Source organism: Oryctolagus cuniculus, chromosome 1 (assembly GCF_964237555.1).
Source record: "Oryctolagus cuniculus chromosome 1, mOryCun1.1, whole genome shotgun sequence".
Classification (NCBI taxonomy): Eukaryota; Metazoa; Chordata; class Mammalia; order Lagomorpha; family Leporidae; genus Oryctolagus; species Oryctolagus cuniculus.
In genome coordinates this window covers 144,274,697-144,298,907 of record NC_091432.1, presented here as the reverse complement: position 1 = coordinate 144,298,907, position 24,211 = coordinate 144,274,697, and the positions used below count along the sequence as shown (strand labels likewise).

At 45.1% G+C, this 24,211-nt stretch overlaps 1 protein-coding gene across 1 annotated transcript in view; it reads right to left on the bottom strand.

Moving 5' to 3' along the window:
* TUT7 (terminal uridylyl transferase 7) overlaps positions 1-24,211 on the bottom strand; it is a gene marked incomplete in the record, with an annotated part of 69,531 nt that overhangs the window by 6,168 nt on the left and 39,152 nt on the right. Inside the window, 11 exon segments of the mRNA XM_070049875.1 lie at positions 6,064-6,127; positions 6,460-6,536; positions 9,185-9,510; positions 10,727-10,842; positions 13,556-13,647; positions 13,735-13,782; positions 18,502-18,679; positions 19,268-19,345; positions 19,520-19,633; positions 19,992-20,081; positions 20,399-20,502. Of these exon segments, the coding sequence (XP_069905976.1) occupies positions 6,064-6,127; positions 6,460-6,536; positions 9,185-9,510; positions 10,727-10,842; positions 13,556-13,647; positions 13,735-13,782; positions 18,502-18,679; positions 19,268-19,345; positions 19,520-19,633; positions 19,992-20,081; positions 20,399-20,502 (1,287 nt within the window).

Sequence of the window (24,211 nt, the reverse complement as noted above, 5' to 3'; positions counted from 1 at the left end):
CTGGAGACTTAAACCACAGGAACGAGGGGCAGGGCTAACTGCTGGGCAGTGTGATGTGTAAGGCGCTTCGTCTAAACGGTAACGCTGACAACGGCTCTGTTGAGTTGTTAGTCCCAATTTACACAGAGAGGCTGAATAACTATAGGGAGGTCACACTTGGCTGGATTTCAGTGTCTGATTCTAGAACTCAGGTTCCTGGCCCTTCCCTTCCCCTTCAAAATAAGTGCCCCTCTAAGCAGGAGCATTACTGAATATCCAGGCACAGCATTAGCTGTGTGTAGGAGAGCCAGGGAAGTAACAGTGAGGCGTAGGGAAATTCACAGAATTCGCTATCAATGACTCCTGTTTGGGTGACGACTGCACGTGGAAGAGAGAGACCGTGGCTGATGCTTACTATGGATGGGTACTTCAAGCTTCTCAGGAACCCACGACACAGAGGATGGTATCCCTAACTTCACAGATGAGACATCTGCTGCTCAGAGAAGCTAATCACTTGCCGTAGGTCAATGCTGCGACTGTGTGAGAACAGGGGCTAGCCAAACCGACAAACTTCTGCTGAGTCACAGCCAGACTTAGTACTATGGGAATTACTACTACTTACAGATGAAACACATTCTTATTTCACATTCCTAACAACACACGTTTCAATCAGTTTATCATGGATAAATCTGACAGTTGTAATAGCTGTCATGTACTTACTTGAAGAGTTTATTAGAAAGCACAGATTTTAATCTATAAATGTTTTCTTTTTAATTTATTTTATTTGAAAGACAGAGAGAGAAAGTCAAAGAAATGATTCCATCCACTGATTCACTCCCCAAATGCCCACTACAGCTAGGGCTGGGACAGGCCAAAGCCAGGGGCAGGAACTAAAACTGGGTCTCCCATGTGGGTGGCAGGGAGCCAAGTCGTCACTGCTGCCTCCCAAGAGTGCGTGAGCTGGAAGCCGGATAAGAAGTTGAGGAACCAGAACTCAAACCCAGGCATTCCAATACAGGATGCAGGCATCCCACCTGACACGGGATGAAGATGTCCCAAGTGGCATCTGAACAGCTGTGCTACACCTCTGCCCACTTCCTCTGTTCCCGACAGGGAGTAGCATTCTTAGTGTAGTACGTTTGTTTCTGTAGTATATTTAAAGATTTTTTTTTAGTTGCTCAAAAGATTCATAAATAGAAACTATGTAGATAACAATAAAAGAATTACAGAAATCCTAACTTACTGTCAATGTGAAATCCCATTTCTAAGAACGTGTCTACTGCCTGTGTTTCCCCACACTTGTTAACATTTTTATCAAACAGTAGTAAAATCCCTGGTAGCAGGCACAAAGCTGGTGGCTGCAGATGGAAGAGGCCACAACCGCGTTTCTCCCCTCTATGCTGGTGCTGTTCCAAGTGCTTCCATGGGGAGCGCTCATCCCTATCAGTCAGGTGTTATCATCCCCTTTTGACAGATAAGGAAACTGAAGCTAACGGAAACCAGGGAGGACTTTCAACATCACAGAGCTAGAAAGCATGCAGCCAGGTAATCTGACCGCATAGCAAATTCCTTACCACCATGCTGCCTTGTCCCTGGAAAATGAACGCCCTGACCGAGCACAGGTCCGTATTTGTCCTGAGGAAAGTGTTTTGGAAATAGCTGCTCAGAGCTGAAGCTTATCAGCATAACCTCCTTTTGCCTTGTTTACCATATGTAACCCTCATGGGAAAGAAATGCCACTAACTGTGGTGGGGCCCGTTTCCCACACTGCCATCTGCTGCGGTCGCTCCCAGTCAGCCTGCTGCGAGGCTGGCCCAGCAGTCTTGCCCACTGCTCCCGCTGCTCCTGAGATCAGTCAACACGCCTCATAGTAGGCTCCATTCTCAGATTGGAGGTGGGAGGTTCGTGGGCGTGGTTCCCAACAGAAATCTCATTTTTCAGTCCATGTGTCCCACTGAGACAAATCAAACCTCTCCAGGGAACAGCTGCACTCTTAATTTCTCACAGCCTCCTGCCAGCCTATCTTTCGTGGATATCACTGTACTTTTGGGTCTAAGGGTGGCAATTCTTTTGAGATTTCTTTTTTTGGATCTCATGCATTCAACTCTCATTCCTTTTCTTTTTTTTTTTTTTTAAGATTTACTTATTTGAAAGGCAAAGTTACAGAGAGGCAGAGGTGCAGAGAAGAAAAAGCAAGGTCCTCATCCGCTGGTTCACTCCCTAGATCGCCTCAACAGCCAGAGCTGCGTCGAACCGAAGCCAGGAGCAGGAGCCCAAGGACTTGGGCCATCCTCCACTGCCATCCTAGGCCATAGCAGAGAGCTGGATCAGAAGTAGAGCAGCCGGGACTTGAATTGTTGCCTATGTGGGATGCTGGCACTGCAGGCAGCGGCTTTATCTGCTATGCCACAGCACCGGCCCCTCTCTCCCATTTCTTTTAAATTTTGCTTACAGGGACCAGCACTGCTGTACAGTGGGTAAAGCCTCCGCCTGCAGTGCCGGCATCCAGTATGGGCACTGGTTCAAGTTCCGACTGCTCCACTTCCAATCCAGCTCCCTGCTATGACCTGAGAAAGCAGTAGAAGATGGTCCAAGTCCTTGGGCCCCTGCACCCACATGGGAGACCCAGAAGTTCCTGGCTCCTGGCTTCGGATCGGTGCAGTTCCAGCTGTTGCAGCCATCTGGAGAGTGAACCAGTGGATGGAAGACATCTCTTTCTCTGCCGCTCAAATAAATAAATAAATTAAAAAAAAAAAAAAGCCTTATTTATAAAGACATCTGATGCCACTTCAAGTGTTTCCCCCAATCATTTAAAAAAGAAAAACTAGAAATTTTGCATATCCAAAAATAAATGCCTAATTCTATTCAGAGTTTATATACTTGAGATAACAGAGAGTATTGGACAGACACTCAAATGCCTAAGTAAGTTATCTCCCTATTTCAAAGGATATTTACCGTATTTTCAGATCCTGGTTGACCACAGGCAACTGGAACCTCAAAAAAGGGGGACTGAAGTATATGTGTATTTTTACATTATACAAAAATATAAACATAAGATCATACCAACAAAGTTCTAAAATTTGAAAGCTCAATAGCTATCATAAACCAAATAATCATTTTTAAAAACTTCCCTTCTTTAACTCTACTTTTGTTGAACAAAGAGAAAGAGTGATTACACAAAGTTACTAAGGTTGCCTGCATGCCAGGGCTTAGATCATGGTTTATTTTATTTTATTTTATTTTATTTTTTAATTTGACAAATTGAGTTAGACAGAGAGAAAGAGAAAGATCTTCCTTCCATTGGTTCACCCCTCAAATGGCTGCTGTGGCTGGCGCTGCGCCGATCTGAAGCCAGGAGCCAGGTGCTTCCTCCCAGCTCTCCCATACAGATGCAGGGGCCCAAGCACTTGGGCCATCCTCCACTGCCTTCCTGGGCCACAGCAGAGAGCTGGACTGGAAGAGGGACAGCCGGGACTAGAACCCGGCGTCCATGTGGGATACAGGCACTGCAGGCGGAGGATTAACCAAGTGAGCCACAGCACCAGCCCCTAGATCATGATTTATAGTCTCATTCCTTCATACTAAAAATTGCTGAAGAAGCTCACAGTATGGTAAAAGTCACTTTGTTTTTAATATTCCACCTCAAGTTTCTTCCTAGCCTTTAAGGTCCCAAAAGTACACTTGAACCACTAGAAAGAAACAAACACAGCCTCGTGGTTGCTCCACCATTTCAGCTTTGTTCCTCAGGCACGGGGCCTGGGGAAGAGGGGTCTGGCCTCTGCACCCATTCCAAGGTTAAGCAGCCCACAGTTACTACTTCCTGACCTTACTGCAATCAGGTTCCTCCCCTCCAGTCCAAAGAAATGGCACTTCTCCAAGTCATCAATCCCATCCACGTTGCCAGATCCAGTGTTTAATTCTCAGTCTACACCTCTACACACCTCTGAGCTGCAATTCACAGATGGTCAAGCATGTTCGCCTTCAGGACTCGAGGACCTAATTAATTCCTACTCCTTCCCTTCCTTCATGGACCACGTTCTCTGTCTCCTTTGCTTACTTCCCCCACTCTGCACGCTTTTCTCTCTGGCTCATGCATTCACTTGCTAGGTGGCCTCACTCAGGCACAGGGCTTCACATGCTGTCTGCACCCTGAGGAGAGGTACATTTCTGTCTCCAGCATGGACCTCTCTCCAAACACCAAGTTCTATAGGGGTACTTCAAAGAGTCTGTAGAGACGGAATTGGCAGACTTTATTTCGGTGCAAAAATTTTTAAATCCATGCAGTTTTTTTCCCCATAACATGTTATTTCCCATGAAATTTTGAAGCCCTCTTGTATGCATGGATTTAAACATCTTTTACATCAATATAGTGTTTTATTCCATTTTCCCACAAACTTATCAAAGTACCATCACATACTCAAATGTCACCTGACATTTCCACCCAGTTCTCTTAACACTATCTTGAACTTATGTGTCTAAAATGAACTCTATTTCTCCCCCAAGATTTCTGTTTCCCAGCACAGGAAATTTAACCTCCATTTTTCCAATGCTCAGGACAGAAACAGTTGTTTTTCTTTATAGGAAAGTTTATTTATTTGAAAGATGGGGGGGCGGGGTGCAGAATATCATCCACCCACTGATTCACTCCCCAAATGCCTACAATAGCCAAGGCTGGGCCCGGCCAAAGCCAGGAGCCAGGAACCCAATCTGCATCTTCTCTGTGGGTGGCAGTGACCCAAAAACTTGAGCCATCATTTGCTACCTTCCAGAGTGCGCTTAACTGGGAAGCAGAGGCGGGACTCAAACCTAGGCACTCTGATATGGGTGTCTCAAGTGGTGGCTTAACCTGCTGTGCCACCTAGCCGCCCCGGGCCACACACCTCAGCGTCACCTCTGTTTTCTCTCATCCATTCCCATCTAATCCATCCACGAGCCTGCTGGTGCCCCCTTCAGAGCATCCAGAACCTGCCCATCCTCTCATCCCCACCGTTTCCACCCAGGTCTAAGCAGCCCCTCGTGCATCTCTAGGTTCCACCCCTGCCTCCGCCCAGCAGCCACAGGAACCTCGTAACACAGATCTCAGTAGCATTCTTTGGCTCAAAACCAAAGTGACATGGCTTCCCATGTCACTCAGAGAACCTGCAGGCCCAATCGTTGCTGAAGGTGCCTTATAATCAATTCACCCTCTACCCGTACCTCCTAGCACTCGCCCCCAGCCAACTACACCCCTGCCATGCTGCCTCCCCAATGCTGGGGGCCAAGACTGTATTCAGCCCCACACGGACCTGCCCTGTCCACCTATCTGATGCTCTGCCTGTTACTATTCCGAGGGGCCACACTTTGTGCATCTTTGTCTTTTCCTGCTTTAAAATTTCTTCTTAAGGTGTATAGTGATCGTAATTTCTAGTTGCAAAAACACCAAATAAATAAATGTTAGATTGAAAAAAAACATGTCTTCTTAGCTTGCTGCCACCTGCGATCTCGTTCCAATTTTAGTATATGTGCTGCCGAAGCGAGCACGGCCGCCTGCGATCTCACTGCCATTCTCTCTCATCCCTGTCTTCTGACAAGGATGCAGAGTAAACAAGAGAAGGATCTTTGATTCCACACCGCTCCTCTTCAGTGTTGAATGTGCAGGTGTGGATTCATAATGTCTGTTGAGGGGCAAATGAGGCCGAATGAGAGGGAAAGGGTGGAGTTCAGACTAGCAGTCACTTTCTCTCCTTACCATGGTGCCTGGCAAACAGCTCCCAGGAGAATACGCTGCTGCAAGATGGTGGCAATTTCAAAGCAGAAACACCAAGTGTGGGAGAACAGGTACTTGAAGACTATGGTCCCCACTAAGGAGTGGTGGAAGAGCACTTGGAACATTTAGAAAACACACAGGCTCACATTTAATCCCTGAAGATCAGATCTGGAACACGAAGGTGGGGTCAAGGCAACTGTTTCTAAGAGCTCCCCCTACGGATTCTGATGTCCAATCTGCGTTAAAAATCACTCATTCCAAGGAGTTGTTTCAAAAGCCATGTGGTAAAGTATGCAGTCAATAAAATAAGACAAACTTGTTTCTAAAAGCCCACATACCTGACTGGGGACTCAAAACTATTGCTGTTTTTTGTTTCTTTTTGTCTTCATGTAAAAGCACTGCCTAAAAAATGAAATAGACTGGTTTACAAAATTGAAAGGAACAGCATCTGAAACAGCCTTAAAACTGAAGCCATATCCAAAAAGAGCTGAAATTAGGCATCTGGTGGCAGAAGGGCACAAGTTAACTAACAAGCGAAACACACGTGCAGAAACACTCTGACAAGGCCCTGCCACCTCGTGCCCAGCAAGCCTTAGCACCCCGCTGGTGTGAGTGGCTCAGAGAGAGGCAGCAGTGGGGTGAGTGGGAAGGAAGGAGGGCCGGCACAGAGCTACCCACACTCAGGAAGGGCTTCCGCAGTAAAGAGGGGACAGAGAAGCTCCCCTCTCCTTTACCTGAACAAAGGTACCAGGTAACCTCGAAGGGCTAGGTGAAAAGGGGGCTCCAAACACACAATCTGACTTAGACAGACCTAAAGAGAGAAGGCAGCACTTTTTGTTCCTATTTAAATCAAAAGTAGTAGCCCTGGTTTCAAACTTTCGTAGAAAGAATTCCTGCTGATAATCACGACAGAAAGCATCACTAAGTCTATTGTGAGAACAAAATAATATATTTGAAGAAACAAGAGGGAACAACAATTTTTAGATGGGAAGAAGTTGAAATTTTTAATCGCTACCACGAGAAACTAGTCATACCCTATCCCTATTCCTCCCTTCTTATTCTGTAATGTGATGACTTTCTATAATGTGTAAAAATGAGGGGTAGCCAGCACCATAGCTCACTAAGCTAATCCTACGCCTGTGGCGCCGGCATCCCAGGTTCTAGTCCTGGTCAGGGCGCCGCATTCTGTCCCGGTTGCTTCTCTTCCAGGCCAGCTCTCTGCTGTGGTCCGGGAGTGCAGCAGAGGATGGCCCAAGTGCTTGGGCCCTGCACCCGCATGGGAGACCAGGAGGAAGCACCTGGCTCCTAGCTTCGGATCGGAGCAGCACGCTGGCCATAGCGGCCATTTGGGGGTGAACCAGCGGAAGGAAGACCTTTCTCTCTCTCTCTCTCACTAACTCTGCCTGTCAAAACAAACAAACAAGGCCAGTGCCGCGGCTCACTAGGCTAATCCTCCGCCTTGCGGCACCGGCACACCGGGTTCTAGTCCTGGTTGGGGCGCCAGATTCTGTCCCGATTGCCCCTCTTCCAGGCCAGCTCTCTGCTGTGGCCAGGGAGTGCAGTGGAGGATGGCCCAAGTGCTTGGGCCCTGCACCCCATGGGAGACCAGGAGAAACACCTGGCTCCTGCCTTCGGATCAGTGTGGTGCACCGGCTGCAATGCGCCGGACACGGCGGCCATTGGAGGGTGAACCAACGGCAAAAGGAAGACCTTTCTCTCTGTCTCTCTCTCACTGTCCACTCTGCCTGTCAAACAAAAACAAACAAAAATAAAACAAAAACAAAAAAAATTCAAAAAGTTCATGGGAAATATGTATTATGAAACAATTTTTGACATTTTTTGACACCAAAATAAATTTCTCTTCTGATTTCGCTCTTCACAGGAATGTTTTATTGTCCCCTCGTAGTGCCTTCGGAAGAATGCAGTTTCTACACGAGTGCTGTTCCGTTGCTCCTTAGGTTTGACAATCTCCCTGCCACCAGGACAGGTGCTCTTGGATTTGGGGCTGCGCCCACAGGCCGCCAGCATCACGGTTTGAACTGCTGTCGGATTCTGGGACTGGCGAGAAGGCAGAAGGCCATCAGAGGTAGGGAGCTTCCGCACTCTGCTCACCACGTCCCCATAGGAGTGGCTACTTCACACTATCAGTAAGCAAATCACAAAGGGCAGCCTACCAATGTAAGTTTGGTAAATCTCTATGAAACCTTCTCTATGCTATTTCGTTTCCTTACAGGTGAACATGGAATATTCACACCACAACTGAAGGGGTACTGTGAACCTTTTTCCTCTTATAATCATAAAAGAAACTCATTTTATTCCAGTGTGACATCCTATTTCAGGGCCAAGTTCTGAATTCCTTACACATGGGCTGAGACTACTGCTGGCTAAGCTCTTTGTTACAAATAACAGAGGACATATTTTAAATATATTTCATTCCATATGAAGTTCCTTTATAAGATTATGGGGCAACCTAAGTATCACTCATGTTAAAAAAAAAAAAAAAAAAGGTCATTATATTGCTGCAAATGATGACACAAAGTGGAAGAGACCCTGGTGTTCCGGGCTGGGACACAGGAGCCCTGGAGGCACTGGAAAGCAGTGCCGACTCTCCTAATGCTGTCCACACACATCGTGATAGAGGGCAGCTGCTCAGGAATCCATGATTTCCTTGGGTTCCTTCACTATGCTTAGAGGTCTGCTCTGAGCAGCAGTGTCAGAGTGCACAAGCTGCTTGCTCATTAATACACATACACGGTACCCTTACTCTTCAGAATCTGCTAGAAAGGGCCTACAAGGGACACTTCACCCATTTAGTCGAAATGGCCAATTTATATACAACCGGAAGGGGGCAAGTTCTGCAAACGACTCTTTAAACTACTAACTTCACCCTAAGAGCAGTCATGCTCACCTGTAGAAAATTACAAAAATGATAACCTCTAAAGATAGAATCCTCTACCATCCCCCCCGCAGACAGCACCAGCACATGCCCTTCTAGTCCCTCTGCTACGCATGTGCTGTGTGTATTTCAACAAGATCACTGGTGGCTCAAGAGCACACACAGTGGAACGTCCTGAGAAGGCTGGGTCCACCGCCTCCTCCACTGGCCGGGCAATGGCACACTCTGAGTGGAGAAGTTACTGAAGTGGAGCCTGTTTGCTGGGCACTGAGGCTACATTGTGCATGTCCGGGGGACAACGAGAAGGTGATTTTATCGATAATCTTAAAGAACCCACCAAGATGATTTTTCTAAGATTCTAAATGAACCCAGGAATAAGTTTTAAGATATACAGAGGATCACAATGAAAGGGCAGTAGAGTGTACTTTCTTAAAATCAAGCTCTTTTTTGACTGAATATATTGGTTAAAGAAATAAATGTAACTACTGGCAGTTAAGAACTCTAAAAAGGAGATCTCCTCGCAGATGACAGCGCCAGCAGCAAGGTGGGACAGGCGTTCATACCTGGAGAGCCTTTGAACTGTGGGCACTCCTTTTTGATGTGCCCTTCTCTTCCACAAATGAAACAGCGCTTCTCTCTGAGGTCTCTGTCATCCTGCCTCTTCCACTTCTCCAGCGGCGGCCTGAGAAGCTTCTCCCGCGCCAGCTCGGCAGACGGCCGCAGCGGCTTGGCTTTCTGAGGCGTACATGGCATGCTCTTATCCTCTTTTGCTGACACCTCTCGCTCTGTGTATTTGTTCTGAATTTCTTTGTCCTCTTTGCTTCTTTTCTCTTTGTTTTCGGGGTATCTTTGGTTCAGGGTATCTTCCTGATCTCGCCGCCGCCTCACTCTGGAGAATACACAATAATAATAGGAAAACATCTAAACAGAAAACTTAACCAAAGATGAAGACAACTCCAGCTTTCATAGATAACTAGGAAAGAACAGACATCAGGGAAAAAGCAACAATTTAAAAACGAAAGTCCATTATCCTCATTAAGAAGCTACCTTGGGGGGCCGGCACTGTGGCACAGCGGGTTAACGCCCCGGCCTGAAGTGCCAGCATCCCATATGGGCGCTGGTTTGAGTCCCGAGCTGCTCCACTTCTATTCCGGATTGTCACCTATACATGGCTTGGGACAGTAGTAGAAGATGGCCAAGGCCTTGGGCCCCTGCACCCTCGTGGGAGATCTGGAAGAAGCTCCTGGCTTCAGATCAGCACAGTTCCAGCCGGTGTCGCAAGGCAGAGGATTAGCCTAGTGAGCCGCGGCGCCGGCTACACTGATGTTTTAATTCACACATTTAAAAAAAGAATCTTAAATGTATCCGAAAATGCTGGATTTCTGCTATAATAGAACCTGATTTAAAAACTGGGGGGACTAGAGCTGTGGCGTAGTCAGTAAAGCCAACGCCTGTGATGCCAGCATCCCAGATGGGTGATGGTTCAAGTCCTGGCTGCTCCTCTGTGGATCCAGCTCTCTGCTAATGGGCTGGGAAAAGCAGCCAGAGATGGCCCAGTGCTTGGGCCCAGGTTGCCCATGTGGGAAACCTGGACGAAGTTACTGGTTTCAGCCTGGACCAGCCCTGGCTATTGTGGCCATCTGGGGAATGAACCAGTGGATGTAAGCTCTCTCTGTTGCTCCCTCTCTCTTTGTAATTCTGACTTTAAAATAAATAAATCTGAAAAACAAAACAAAAACACCCTGGGAAAGTGGCAGGCACTTTGCCTAGTAATGAAGGCTCCTGCACCCCTACTGGAATGCATAGGTCCAAACCCTGGCTCCACCTGCTGCCAACCCCATGCTCAGAATGTGACTCAGCAGATGATAATCCAAGTAGCAGGATCCCTGTTGTCCAGACAGGAGACCTGGATTGGGTTCCTGGATCCCCCCTCCTGACTGGGGCCTGGCCCAACCCTGGCTGTTGCAGGCATTTGGGGACTAAATCAGCAGCATATAGAAGCTGTCTGTCTGTCTCTCAAAGAAACAAAACAAAAAGCAAAGTCAAACTAACAACACAACCCAAAAGTGGGACAATGAACGTGCTCCTTTTGAACATTTACTTACTTTCTCCTCATAGGACAGTCCTTCATGAAGTGCCCGATTTTCCCACAAATCCGGCAACATCTATCATTTGGGGCCAGTTCACCTTCAGTTAGTACATCTGGATCAAAAAAATACTCCTAGAAGACAATACATGTGAAAGCCCAAATTGTTAATGAGATCTAAACACAAAGACTAAGGAGATGTTGAACAGAGAGGTTACATCTCAACCACTGATGTGTCTTAACAGACATCATAGATACTGCTTAATTCCAAACAAACTCTGCAACCAGCAGATGTAACTCAGATGTAACTTATCTGAACCCGTTTTTGTTTATTCTTCTTAGTCATGCCAAGTCCTGTTTCACCTTAACCCTGCAGGTTTATGCACACATCTAAGCAGGCGCATTTCCCATCCCTACGAGCCAGCTTCCCCAGGACCTGGAAGGGAGCTGAGCTGAGGCTTGGTCAAGGGCCTCATGAAATGGAAAGGCTAAACCCTAATAAAGGGAAGAATGCGATCTACATTACACAGAGTACACTGAGGAGAAGAAAAAAACCCCACAGGTTGCTGCTTTGCCATGGTTTCTGAAGGAAAAAAACAGCAGAGGCACAGACAAGGGTCCGAACTCTTAGCCCCTTGGCTACAAAAATTAAGGTGGGGACCAGCAGCACTGGCATGAGCTGGGGCCTTGTAAATGCAAATAACGGGGCCCATTCCAGACCCATTAGCATTTGTGGCCTACCAAAATCCCCAGTGACTGAGCCCATTTCAGAAGCACGAGTGTGGAAGACGTACATAGTAATATCCAGCTAGATTTACAAGGTGCAATTAGATGCGTAATGTGCCTATTGAGGTGTACACTAGAGTTCACTTAAAGTCTGTACTGGGGGAAGGAAGGGTATGAGGAGTTCCAGAGTACAAAACTTCAATCAGGAAAAATAAACTTGAGATCTACTGCACAGCAGCAATAATGTACACTTAAAAATAAGAGAGTAAATCTCAAATGTCTTGTCACAAGAAATTAAGCAAGGAGCCGGTGCTGTGACGCAGTGGGTTAAAGCCCTGGCCTGAAGCGCCAGCATCACACATGGGCACTGGTTCAAGTCCTGGCTGCTCCTTCTCTGATCCAGCTCTCTGCTATGGCCTGAGATAGCAGTAAAAGATGGCCCAAGTCCTTGGGCTCCTGCACCCACATGGGAGACCTGGAAGAAGCTCCTGGCTCCTGGCTTTGGATTGGAGCAACTCCGGCCATTGTGGCCATCTGGGGATTGAACCAGCGGATGGAAGACCTGTCTCTTTCTCTAACTCTCTCTGTAATTCTTTCAAGCAAATAAAATAAATCTTAAAAAAAAAAAAAAAAAAAAAAAGCGACATATGCCATTGACCTGATTTAATCATTTCTTGTTGCATGCACAGATCGGCGCATCACACACTGTGTCCGACGATTTATTAAAAAGAAGTCTTTATCAAGAAAATTAATGCAGGAGAAAAATGACTTTATTGTTAGCAAAATTATCAAGTACTGGCCATTGTCCTTGCACTGAAATATCCTTTTTAAAAATGATTGATTTAGCTGGCGCCGCGGCTCGCTAGGCTAATCCTCCGCCTTGCGGCGCCAGCACACCAGGTTCTAGTCCCGGTCGGGGCGCTGGATTCTGTCCCGGTTGCCCCTCTTCCAGGCCAGCTCTCTGCTGTGGCCAGGGAGTGCAGTGGAGGATGGCCCAAGTGCTTGGGCCCTGCACCCCATGGGAGACCAGGATAAATACCTGGCTCCTGCCATTGGATCAGCGCAGTGCGCCGGCTGCAGTGCACGGGCCACGGTGGCCATTGGAGGGTGAACTAACGGCAAAGGAAGACCTTTCTCTCTGTCTCTCTCACTGTCCACTCTGCCTGTCAAAAAAAAAAAAAAAAAAAAGATTGATTTAGGGGCTGGTGCTGTGGCATAGGGTTTAAGCTGCTGCCTGCAGTGCTGGCAGCCCACACAGGTGCCAGTTGAAGTCCTGGCTCCTTCATTTCTAATCCAGCTGGCTGCTAATGCACCTGGAAAAGCAGCGGAAGATGGCCCAAGTGCTTGGGCCTCTGCACCCACGTGGGAGACCAAAAGCTCCTGGCTCCTGGCTTCAGCTTGGCCCAGCCCCAGCTGTTGCAGCCATTTGGGGAGTGAACCAGTGATGGAAGACATCTCTCTCTGTCTCCCTCTCTGTGTGCAACTCTGCCTTTCAAATAAATAAAAAATAAATCTTAAAAGAGATTTGCTTATTTGAGTAACACAGACAGAGAAAAGAGAGAATCAGAGAGACAGAGAAATCTTCCATCTGCTGGTTCACTCTCCTAATATGGTTGCAAGAGCCAGGGCTGTGCCAAGTCAAAGCCAGGAGCTTCTTCCAGGTGTCTCAGATGGGTGCAGGGGCCCTAGTACCTGAGCCATCATCTGGACTTTCCCAGGTGCATTAGCAGGGAGCTGGACTGTAGGCAGAGCAGCAGGGTCCGGAACTGGCACTCTGATATAGGATGCCAGTGTTACAAGTGATGGCTCAACCCGATGCACCACAGCACTGGCCTTCCTTCACTTTCAAAGCTGTTCCAGTGGTGGTATGTGTTAACAAAGAAAACCAGCAGCAGCAACAACAATGTTATTGATTTCTCTACCCAAATGCCATTTTTTACTGTGTCCTCCTAGTCTCCTGATCAATAGCTTCTAACCGGGGGATGTTACAGACAGGTCTTTAGGAATCTGTATTGTTAGGATTCTTGGCCAGGCTCGGACTTCAGAGTAGTCACATTTTCACTGAGGTAATGTGCACACATTAGGTGTATTAACAGTTTTTTGGCATTTCCAACAGACTCACCATTTTTGAGGGGTAGTCCTTAGGAAATCCTTTGACTGGACTGCCAAACACTCTTCTCCCATTGATAAATGCTTTCATTATAAAATTTGTCACTAAGAAGAAAACAGTTAAGAACCTGATTAGATGAATTAAAAGAAAAAAAAAAAAGAAACTGTACTAAAATTTGCAAAGTAACTTACTTTTTCTTGATAAGCCAGCTCCAAGATTATGATTCAAATCAAATGGATCTAGGTAAAGAAAATAAAGAATAAGATTATCAAATAGAAAATGCAATGTCACTTACATCCAGTAAATGAGGTCCATATAACAAGAAAGTATCAAATACTTGGCTCATCATTAATAAAAGCATTAAATGGCTGGCTTTTCAAGGACCTTAATATTTATAATGTGGCTAAATAATATATACTCTCAACTGTAAGACAAGGTTACTTCCAAAAGTGTTAACCAAAGTATTACTTTATTTTTATAAAAGTCTTTATATTTGACAGTTTGCCTAATTTTGAACAAAAGACCATTTGGAGAAGACACATTAGCCTGATATATAATTATATAAGATACTAGCTTTGGATGCATATAAAAGTCACAAATATATTTAAAACATTTTAGCACTTAATGTTGCTTCTAACCAATAAGCCTCTTAACGCTTACTTTCAGGGCTGGCATTGTAGTGGAGTGGATAAAGCCACTGCCAGCAATGTCGGCATCCCATATATTACCCAGCTCCCAGCTAATGCTCCTGGTAAAACAGTAGAAATGGCCCAAGTGCTTGGGGCCTCTGCCACCCATGTGGGAGACCTGGAAGAAGCTCCTGGCTCCTTGCTTCAGCCTGGCCCAGCTCTGGCCATTGCCGCTATTTGAGGAATGAACCAGTGGATAGATGATCTCTCTCTCTGTAACTCTGCATTTCAAATAACTAAATCTTTTTTTTTTTTTTTTTTTTTTGCTTGTTTGTTTATCTGAGAGGCAGAGCTACAGACAGAGAGAAAGAGAGACAGAGGGAGGTCTTCCATTGCCTGGTTTAATCCTCAAATGGCCGAAATGGCTGGAGATGGGTTGATCCGATGCCACAAGCCAGGAGCTTCTTCAAGGTCTCACACATGGGTACAGGGGCTCAAGGACTTGGACTATCTTCCACTGCATTCCCAGGACATTAGCAGGGTGCTGGATTGGAAATGGAGCAGTCAGGACTCGAACCGACGTCCATATATGATGCCAGCCCTGCAGGCAGAGGCTTAACCTACTAAGCCATAGTGCCAGTTCCCAAATAAATTAAAAAAAAAAAAATCACTTCAGAGAGTAATCCTCAGTTTTTACAAAACATACTTATAAAAGACACACACACACATATTTGGTTCCAGTGGCATACCAACTGAATCTCAGGATACCATTTCCAGTAAAAGCTGCGTATAAACTTCCACATAATCTTAGCTGTGTGCATCTCAAATGTCCTAGAAGACTGATACAAACGACTTCATTTGTCAGACGACCCAGAATGTGGTGGGAATGATGGAAAAGGTACTGATTCTGAAGGTGTGTATGATGTGTGAATAAACTTTCATAAAATAAATGGTGTAAAAGCACTATTTTTCAATTCCAATACTACTTTATAGGTAATTTAATAAATACACAATTCATAACTTAGATACCATATGTAGATATTTAACTAGTTTCTTCAAAAACCAAAAAACAACATTCATGAAGTCAAAGAAAAACAAAATTAAGGGCCTGGCATTGGTGGTGCAGCAGGTTAAGCTGCTGCCTGTCAATGTTAGTGTCCAATATGAGTTCAAGTCCAGGTTGCTCCACTTCCAATCCAGCTCCCCGCTTATGTGCCTGAGAAAGCAGTAGAAGATGGCCCAAGTACTCGGGCCCCTGCATCTACATGGGAGACCCAGATGAATTTCCTGGCTCCTGGCTTTGGCCTGGTCCAGTCCCATGGCTGCCATTTAAGGAGTGAACCAAGGATGAAAGATCCCTGTCTCTCCCTCTTTTTTTGTAACTCTGCCTTTCTAATAAATAATAAATGTTTGGAAAAAAAAAAAAAAGAGATGACCTTTTTTGGGGGATCCTCTCATTGAGAAAATGGAGACAACAAGGACTAAAGAAGTGGAAAGCCGTATCCTTCTACTTTTTCAGTTATGTTTTTTTTTTTATAAGTTACTTATTTGAAAGACAGAAAATGAGATACAGAGAGAGGGACATCTCCCACTTGCTGGCCCCCTCCACAAATGCCCATACCAGCCAGGGCTGTGTCAGGCTAACGCCAGGACCTAAGAACCCAATCCATGTCTCCCATATGGGTAGCGAGAACTCAACTGCTTGAGCCGTGACTGGCTGCTCTCTGGCATGCACTAGCAGGAAGCTGGAAGGGAGGACACAGCTGGGACTTACACCTGGAAGCTGATATGGGACATGGATATCCTGTGGCATCTCAGCTGCTGAACCAAACATCCACCTGAGAGCTATACTTCAGTAATTGTTCAATCATAAGAATCCACTGTGATAAAGAAACTAAAGTTTGACATAATAGATCCTAAAAACTTAAAAATAGATCTATAACCTACTGTGATCTGAAATTCACTTTACAAATGTTCTCATTTTAATACTGCCAACAGATAGAAGTACTGATAAAAGCCTAACTTAAGGGTAACATATTATTTAGGTGATAGGATTATATTAAAAAAAAAAATGAAAAAACACCCCATAATAATAATTGAAAAATTATGAAGCCATTTCTCAACTTAAGCATTTAAATTCTATTTTCCTTTTAAAATTCCATAAATCGCAAATAAAAAATTATCAATGATTCCAGTGAATCCTTGCATTTCTTGGAAGAAAAGCATTTTGCATGGTCATAATAAATATGAAAACTTGAATGCAATTACTTATAGGTAAACACCAGCATTAACAGAAATAAAACCACTGAAAATTCACTCTTGGGGCCTGGCGTTATGTAGTGAGTAAAACTGCCACGTCTGTATGCTGGTTGTTCCACTTGGAATACAGCTCCCTACTAATGCACCTGGGAAAAGCACTGGAATATGGCCCACATATTTGGGATGCTGCCACCCACATGGGAGACCCAGATGAAGCTCCTGGCTCCTGGCTCTGGCCTTGCTCAGCCCTAGCCATTGTGGCCATGTGGGCAGTGAACCAGAGGATAGAAGATCTCTCTCTCGCTCTAAGTCTTTCAAAATAAATAAATAAAATCTTTGAAGAGAAGAAAATTCACTCTTGGTGGCACTTTTCAACTTTTTTTTTTTTTTTTTTTTTTTTAAATTTGAAAGGCAGAGTTAGAGAAGGAGAGATGAAGAGACGAAGAGACCTTCCATCTGCCAACTTCACTCCCCACCTAACTGCAATGGCTGGAACCAAGACAGGGCCAAGCCAGGAGTAAGGGGCTTCTTTCGGGTCTCCCTCATGGGGGCAGGGTCCCAAGCACTTGGACCACCCTCTGCTGCTTTCCCAGGCATATTAACAGGGAGCTGGATGGGTAGCGGAGCGGCCAGGACTCAAACTGGTGCCCAGATGGCATGTCAGTGCTGCAGGCAGCAGCTTAACCTGTTACGCCACAGTGCCGGTCCCGACTTCTCAACTCTTGATTAGAAAATTTAAAGTTCTGGGGCTGGTGTTGTGGTGCCAGCATCCCATGTGGGTGCTGGTTCTAGTCCCGGCTACTCCTCTTCTGATCCAGCTCTCTGCTGTGGCCTGGGAATGCAGTGGAGAATAGCCCATGTGCTTGGGCCCCTGCACCCATGTGGGAAAACCGGAAGAAGCTCCTGGCTCCTGGCTTTGGATCAGCACAGCTCCAGCCATTGCGGCCATCTGGGGAGCAGAGGGAAGACCTTTCTCTCTGTCTCTATCTCTCTCTGTAACTCTGTCTTTTAAATAAATAAAAATAAATCTTTAAAAAAAAAAATAAAGAAAACTTAAAGTCCTACTATGGAATGGGTGTTGTGGCACAGTGGGTTAACCCGCTGCCTGTGATGCCAGCATCCCATATGGGTGCTGGTTTGTGTAGTGGCTGCTCCCCTTCCAATCCAGCTCCCTGGTTTTTGTTGTTGTTGTTGTTGTTTTCTTTTTTAAAGATTTAATTATTTATTTGAAAAGCAGAGTTACAGAGAGGCAGAAGCACAGAGAGACAGCGAGCAAGCATGCAAGTCTCCCATCCAGGGGTTCACTTCCTATATGGCTCCAACAGCCGAAGCTGGGCCTATCCAAAGCCAGGAGCCGGAGTTTCTTCCGGGTCTCCAACATGGGTGCAAGGGCCCAAGGGCTTGGGCTATCCTCCGCTGCATTCCCAGGCCACACCAGAGAGCTGGATCAGATGTGGAATAGCCAGGACTCATACCAGAGCCCTTATGGGATGTTGGCACTGCAGGCAGTGGCTTTACCTGCTATGCCATAGCACCAGCCCTTCCAGCTCCCTGTTCATGGCCTGGGAAAAGCACTGGAAGATGACCTAGGTGCTTGGGCCCCTGCCACCCACACAGGAGACCTGGAAGAAGTTCCTAGTTTCAGGCCTTGGCCTGGCTCAGCCCTGAGAGTTGTGGCCACTTGGGGAGTGAACCAGTGTTTGGAAGATCTCTCTAACTCTGACTCTGAATTAATAAATAAATCCTAAGAAAAGAAAAAAGCCCTTCTATGTTGAAGCTGCCTTAATTTTATTGCTACTGTATATCCCAGTACAAGTGCAACAGTAGTAAAACTGTTGAGGTGAGCAGACTTTTGGGCTTCTGAGATGCCCCACGTGTGAAGGATCACTCACTGAGAAATCAGTGTTCAGGTTGGAAACAGAGATGTTGGCCTGATATAGACAACAATGGGACTACCACACCGTGTAGCCTCAAAGCAACTGGTGGCTATCCAAGAACAACTCTGTAAAGAGGAAGAATGATGTCCTCACAGTTTAAGTTTAATTGTTAAATATTTGATTTTAATTGTACCTTCAATAACAATGTATTTCGAGGTCCACTGCTTCTTAAAAGTTGTAAGCAGACTTTTTCTCCTGATGCTAATAACATGCTCTTTAAAATCAAATTCTTCTGTGTAGAAACGAAGAAGTCCCAACCATAATTGCCCAACAGATTCTGTATTCTTTCCATATTCTGGCCAATAGGCAGGCTAGAAATAGAAGAGAACAAGGAATAGCATGCTCTGTATAAAGTTAAACTACTCATTTGTATCTCAGGGAATAAATTCACACTTAACTTCTAATTAGCTAGAGATAGATATACGAAAATATAAAAAATTTTCTTTCACAAACAAAAATTATTTGTAAGAATTTATTAATCTCTTATAACCTGGAGATAGGGATAGCTGTTTGCAACATCAAACATCAGACCCTGTCAGTGGGGAAACTGGAAATAAACTCTAAGATCCTTGGTGATGCCTATAGTACTTAGTCTCTACAATTCTATGAAAGTCTTTCCCAACTTTCAGTATGAAAACCAGAGAGCCAATAGTCCATTCACATAGAATAAAGGTCTCTAACAGGCATTAAGAAAGTACTGGATAGAGTCCCTAGAAACTCACCAGGCTCAGTAATAATGTTTTTACTTCAAAGGAAACATCTGTAAATGCTAGTTTCCTAACAGCATGTCTATATTTATAATATAACAAACACTAATATAGTTGTTAGCCATCTACACAACAGTATAGTATAGCTTTTAGTAAAGGATGTTGCAAAATCTTTACTCTTAAAATACGTACCAGTTCATCAATCTGATCAAAAAAATATATATTCCATCCATCAACAAATATTTCAGGTTTCTTTTCACCTTTGTATATCTGAAATTAATTTTTAAAATGTTAGTAAGGATCATAAACTTAATACATTGATACAAAGACTTCCAGGAAAATAGTTAAAAATTTAAATATAGAATCACAGGATCTTAGAGAAGGAAGAGGGGTCAGAGATTTCCCAGCCTTCCAGATGAGAAATATAATTTCTTTTAGTAATACCTCTTGGAGGACAGGGATGACTGGTGGATTCCTCTGCTGGAGAAAATATAGCACCATGAGAGTGTATGCATATGACGATAAACTGCCTCTGGACGCGTCACCAATGTCACACATCTAGAGGGCAGGAAAACGAAGAACAGCGAACACCATCAGTGCTTTCTGCTGAATGTGCAGCCATTCTGTTACCACTAAAGCTAAGGTGCTTATGCTGAGGAGTACTGTAAAAGGCTAAGATATACCAATGAAACCAAATAAAACTCAGAAAACTAGTAGGCTGTTAGCCACAAACAAGGTCAGATTATCATGTAAAATTCAAGACAACAAAATATGCGGTTGGATGCCTTCCCAAACAGTTGCAGGACACATCTGGCATGGAAATGTCCATTGAAAATTAAAGGCACATGCTTGCAACAAGGCTTGAAGACATAATGAAACTTCCTGATACATCACAGCAGTAAGCATGCTCACTCACCTTTGTAAATACTTTCATGGTATAGCACAAGTATTTCACTCTGGGGTCAATGGCTGAATAAGCAGACAAAAGCCTTGTGTTATGAAGGGCCTGTTAAAAGGGAAATTACACTATAAGGCTATCAATTATGTGACAAGTTTTGAAGCTGGAATATTCTGATTCACGTTAGGCACAAGATATCTTCCACTGAAGCTTCAGTAATTTACTAGACGATACTGAAGAGTTTTACTTTACAACTGACCTCATGACTTCCCCTATGCATATAGAAAATACGGGTATTAAACAATCACTTCCTTTCAAGTAGATGTAAGATTCCCCCACCCTCCCATGGCATTATTTCAACTGACTGGACTTAGGGGATCGAGGGGTCCCATAAAACCTTATAGCAAACCAGAAAATCATCTTACCAATGTGTTATACAAACTGATATCCACTTCTAGGCCACTTCTCAAATGGAAGAACTTCACGATTGGCACCTTTGCCGTTGTAATAGGCAAGATGTTTCTCAGACCTAGGTTGGGAAATAAGATAGTATCATTAACTACAGCAGCTGGGGACTGATGGCTCCAATCTTAATGTTCCAGTATAAAATGACAGAGCCCAACTTTGGCTTATTTCACTGCAATCACTAAAACTAGCCAGGAATTCCTGTTATTAACAAACACCTAGCAAGGTTGACACTTGCTAAATACACTGATATTTTAACTGAAAGGATAAAACCAGCAGCAAATGCTCTCACTGGATAGCTTGTGTGCATTCAGGGCTGTCAAGCTGATAAACACCAACACTGAATGACTACCAGAGTCTGGACTACACCACGTGACTGTTACCTCCTCTACAGAAAACCTTGGAGGCATCATCGGCATCCTCAAAAGCCACTCACCACGGGTCTACAAGTTGTAAACGTAACAGAAAGAATCAGCTTCAATAGGATGGGGGAAACTGCTTGAGCTAGGCTTTGAAAAAGAGCAACAGGCAAAGACAGTTTATGTTGAGGGGATTTACCAGGCAAGGAAAACCACACACAAGAGGACGGATGCCTGAAACAGACTAGCATGTTTAGGGAACTCCCGCGAAATTGTGAAGGCTGTAGAGGGGACCTGATGAATTACAGGAGATGGGAAGACAAACTAGGAAGAATCCAAATGGAGAACCTATATATCCTGCTAACAATCATTTGAAGAGGCAAACAGAAGCCAATGAGGGGGCTGGTGCTGTGGTGCAGCCCTAGCCTGAAGTGCCGGCATCCCATATGGGCGCTGGTTCTAGTTCCAGCTGCTCCTCTTTTTTTTTTTCTTTTTTTTTTTTTTTGACAGGCAGAGTGGACAGTGAGAGAGAGAGACAGAGAGAAAGGTCTTCCTTTTGCTGTTGGTTCACCCTCCAATGGCCGCCGCGGCCGGCGTACTGCGGCCGGCACACTGCGCTGATCCAATGGCAGGATTCAGGTACTTCTCCTGGTCTCCCATGGGGTGCAGGGCCCAAGCACTTGGGCCATCCTCCACTGCACTCCCTGGCCACAGCAGAGAGCTGGCCTGGAAGAGGGGCAACCGGGACAGAATCCAGCGCCCCAACCGGGACTAGAACCCGGTGTACCGGTGCCGCAAAGTGGAGGATTAGCCTATTGAGCCACGGCGCCGGTCCTCCTCTTCTTTTTTTAAAAAAGATTTTATTTATTTATTTGGGAGGTAGAATTACAGACAGTGAGAAGAGACAAAGAAAGAGATCTTTCTTCTGTTGGTTCACTCCCCAAATGGCTGCAATGGCTGGAGATGCGCCGATCCGAAGCCATGAGCCAGGAGCTTCTTCCCGGTCTCCCATGCTGGTGCAGGGGCCCAAGCACTTGGGCCATCTTCTACTGCTTTCCCAGGCCATAGCAGAGAGATGGATTGGAATTGGAGCAGGAGAGACTAGAACCGGCAACCATATGGGGTGCCAGCACCACAGGCCATAGCGCCAGCCCCTCAGGTGCTCCACTTCCAATCCAGCTCTCTGCTATGGCCTCGGAAAGCAGTAGATGGCCCAAGTGCTTGGGCCCCTGCACCCACATGGGAGACCTGGGAGAAGCTCCTGGCTTTGCATCGGTTCAGCTCTGGCCGTTGCAGCCATCTGCGGAGTGAACCAGTGGATGGAAGACCTCTCTCTGTCTCTACCTCTCTCTGTAACTCTTTCAAATAAATAAAATAAATCTTAAAAAAAAAACAAAAAAAAAAAAAACCAATGAACTGGTTTTAAGTTGGGAGGAATCACTTCCACATTTATTTAAACGATGACCTTGGCATTGTGTAACGGGGTATGTGAAGAGCCCTTGACAAATATTATCTCTTAAGACTTAACACCTTTCAGATGTGGAAGCAGAGACCAGGAGAACCTAACATAGGCATATACAGCTGGTAAACCATGGAGCTGGGATTCAGATTTAGAGAAGGTGATCTCTAAATTTCTACTGAATCCAGTCTAGGCCAGGCTAGGGATCACTTCACCCATTTTGGTGATTCCAAGGATGGTCAATGTCAACGGCCAAGGAGGAGGACTCCCAAGGAAAGGCAGGGAGTGGTGGTGGTTGGAGCAGAAGGGAGGCAGTACATAGGAGGAGGACTTCATTCTGGAATGTTGGAATCTGAACTTCCTTGGATAGAGTTGTGTGATGATATCTACAGGGCTGATATCACAGAACTCAGTGGGAAAAGGACAGACGACAGGGATACTCTCAGGAAGAAAGGTCTGTATGAGAGATAGATGAATTCTAACTTATACTGATGGGGAGCACAGGTAAGGAAGTTCATGTTCAGTGAGCACTTGTATATACTAGCATGTACAGTCATAACCATGTTTCAGTCAACCTTGGACCACATAGGCAACAGCGGTCACCTAGGATTACAAGGGAGTTGTAAAATCCCTATTGCCTAGTGACCATTGTGGTTCAATGCTTTACTCTCGTGTTTGTGTAAACAGACCTACTGTGCTGATAGTCATGCAATAGCAGAGTGCATTCAATTATCAACAGCACGTAATACTGTATGTGATAAGTAGCCATGTCACTTGTTTATGTACTTACTATCCTTTTTATTGTTATTTTACAGGATACCTAGTAAAACAATCATTTTGCAATACATTGGCAGCAGTCATATACCTCTTGTGTACTTATCAATCTATCGATCTGAAAGGCAGAGAGAGAGAGACAGAGAGAGATTTTCAGATTTTCCATCTGTTTATTCACTCTCCAAATACCCACAACAGCTAGGTCTGGGCCAGGCAAAAAGCCAGGAACCAAGAACTCTGCCTGGATCTCCCACATTGATGGTAGGGACCAAAGTACTTGGCCTATTATCTGCCATCTCGCTAGGCACATTAGCAGGGACTCAAACAGGATGCTGGTGTCTCAAGCAACAGCTTTCTCCAGTGCACCTCCATGTCGGACTGTCCCTACTCCCCACCCAATGTGTATGTTGACTGCATCAAGGAGGCCACATTGAGAGAGTGCTCTGTATCATCTAGGAGACCCAGAAGAAGCTCCTGGCTCCTGGCTTTGGACTGGCCCAGCCCCCGCCATTGTGGCCATTTTGGGAGTGAACCAGTAGTTGAAAGATCTCTCTCTGACTCTCCCTCTCTAACTGTGCCTTTCAAATAAATAAATAAATAAATCTTAACAACAACAAACATTACCCAATGAAATTACCCAATGACATATTTCTCATATTTTCTTTAAGTAACATCTAACTGCATTACTTTTCTCAACTGTAACTGCTAGTACTGCTATTCTCACATTATAGATGAGCTACTGAATGTATAGGATGAGACTGGTTTCCTGGTGTCACACAGCCAGCAAGTGGGGAACCAGGATTTAAAAACAGAAAGTGCTATGCTGCCATCCCTCCATAGCCATGAAAGATTGGCAGGTTTCCTCCAGGATACCAGAGTCTGCAGCTGCTCAAATTTTAGGTTTCTTTCCTCTCCCTCCCTCTCTGAATTTTACATTACTGACCATTATCACACTTGCAAGCTGTCCTCCAGGCTTGACTCAAAGCACATCATCCTGCTTCTTATTTACCATTTCAAAGGCTCCCTTTTCCAGTCGCCTTAATTTCTACCCATTAAATTAGAGTTTAGTCTTCAATTTCTCTCAAATGATCCCTTGTAATTATTTTATTCTTTGTCATTTCCTCTGTTTCTCAATCTCTTTTCAATATACCCAGCACAAACATTATTTTATTTTCATCTTC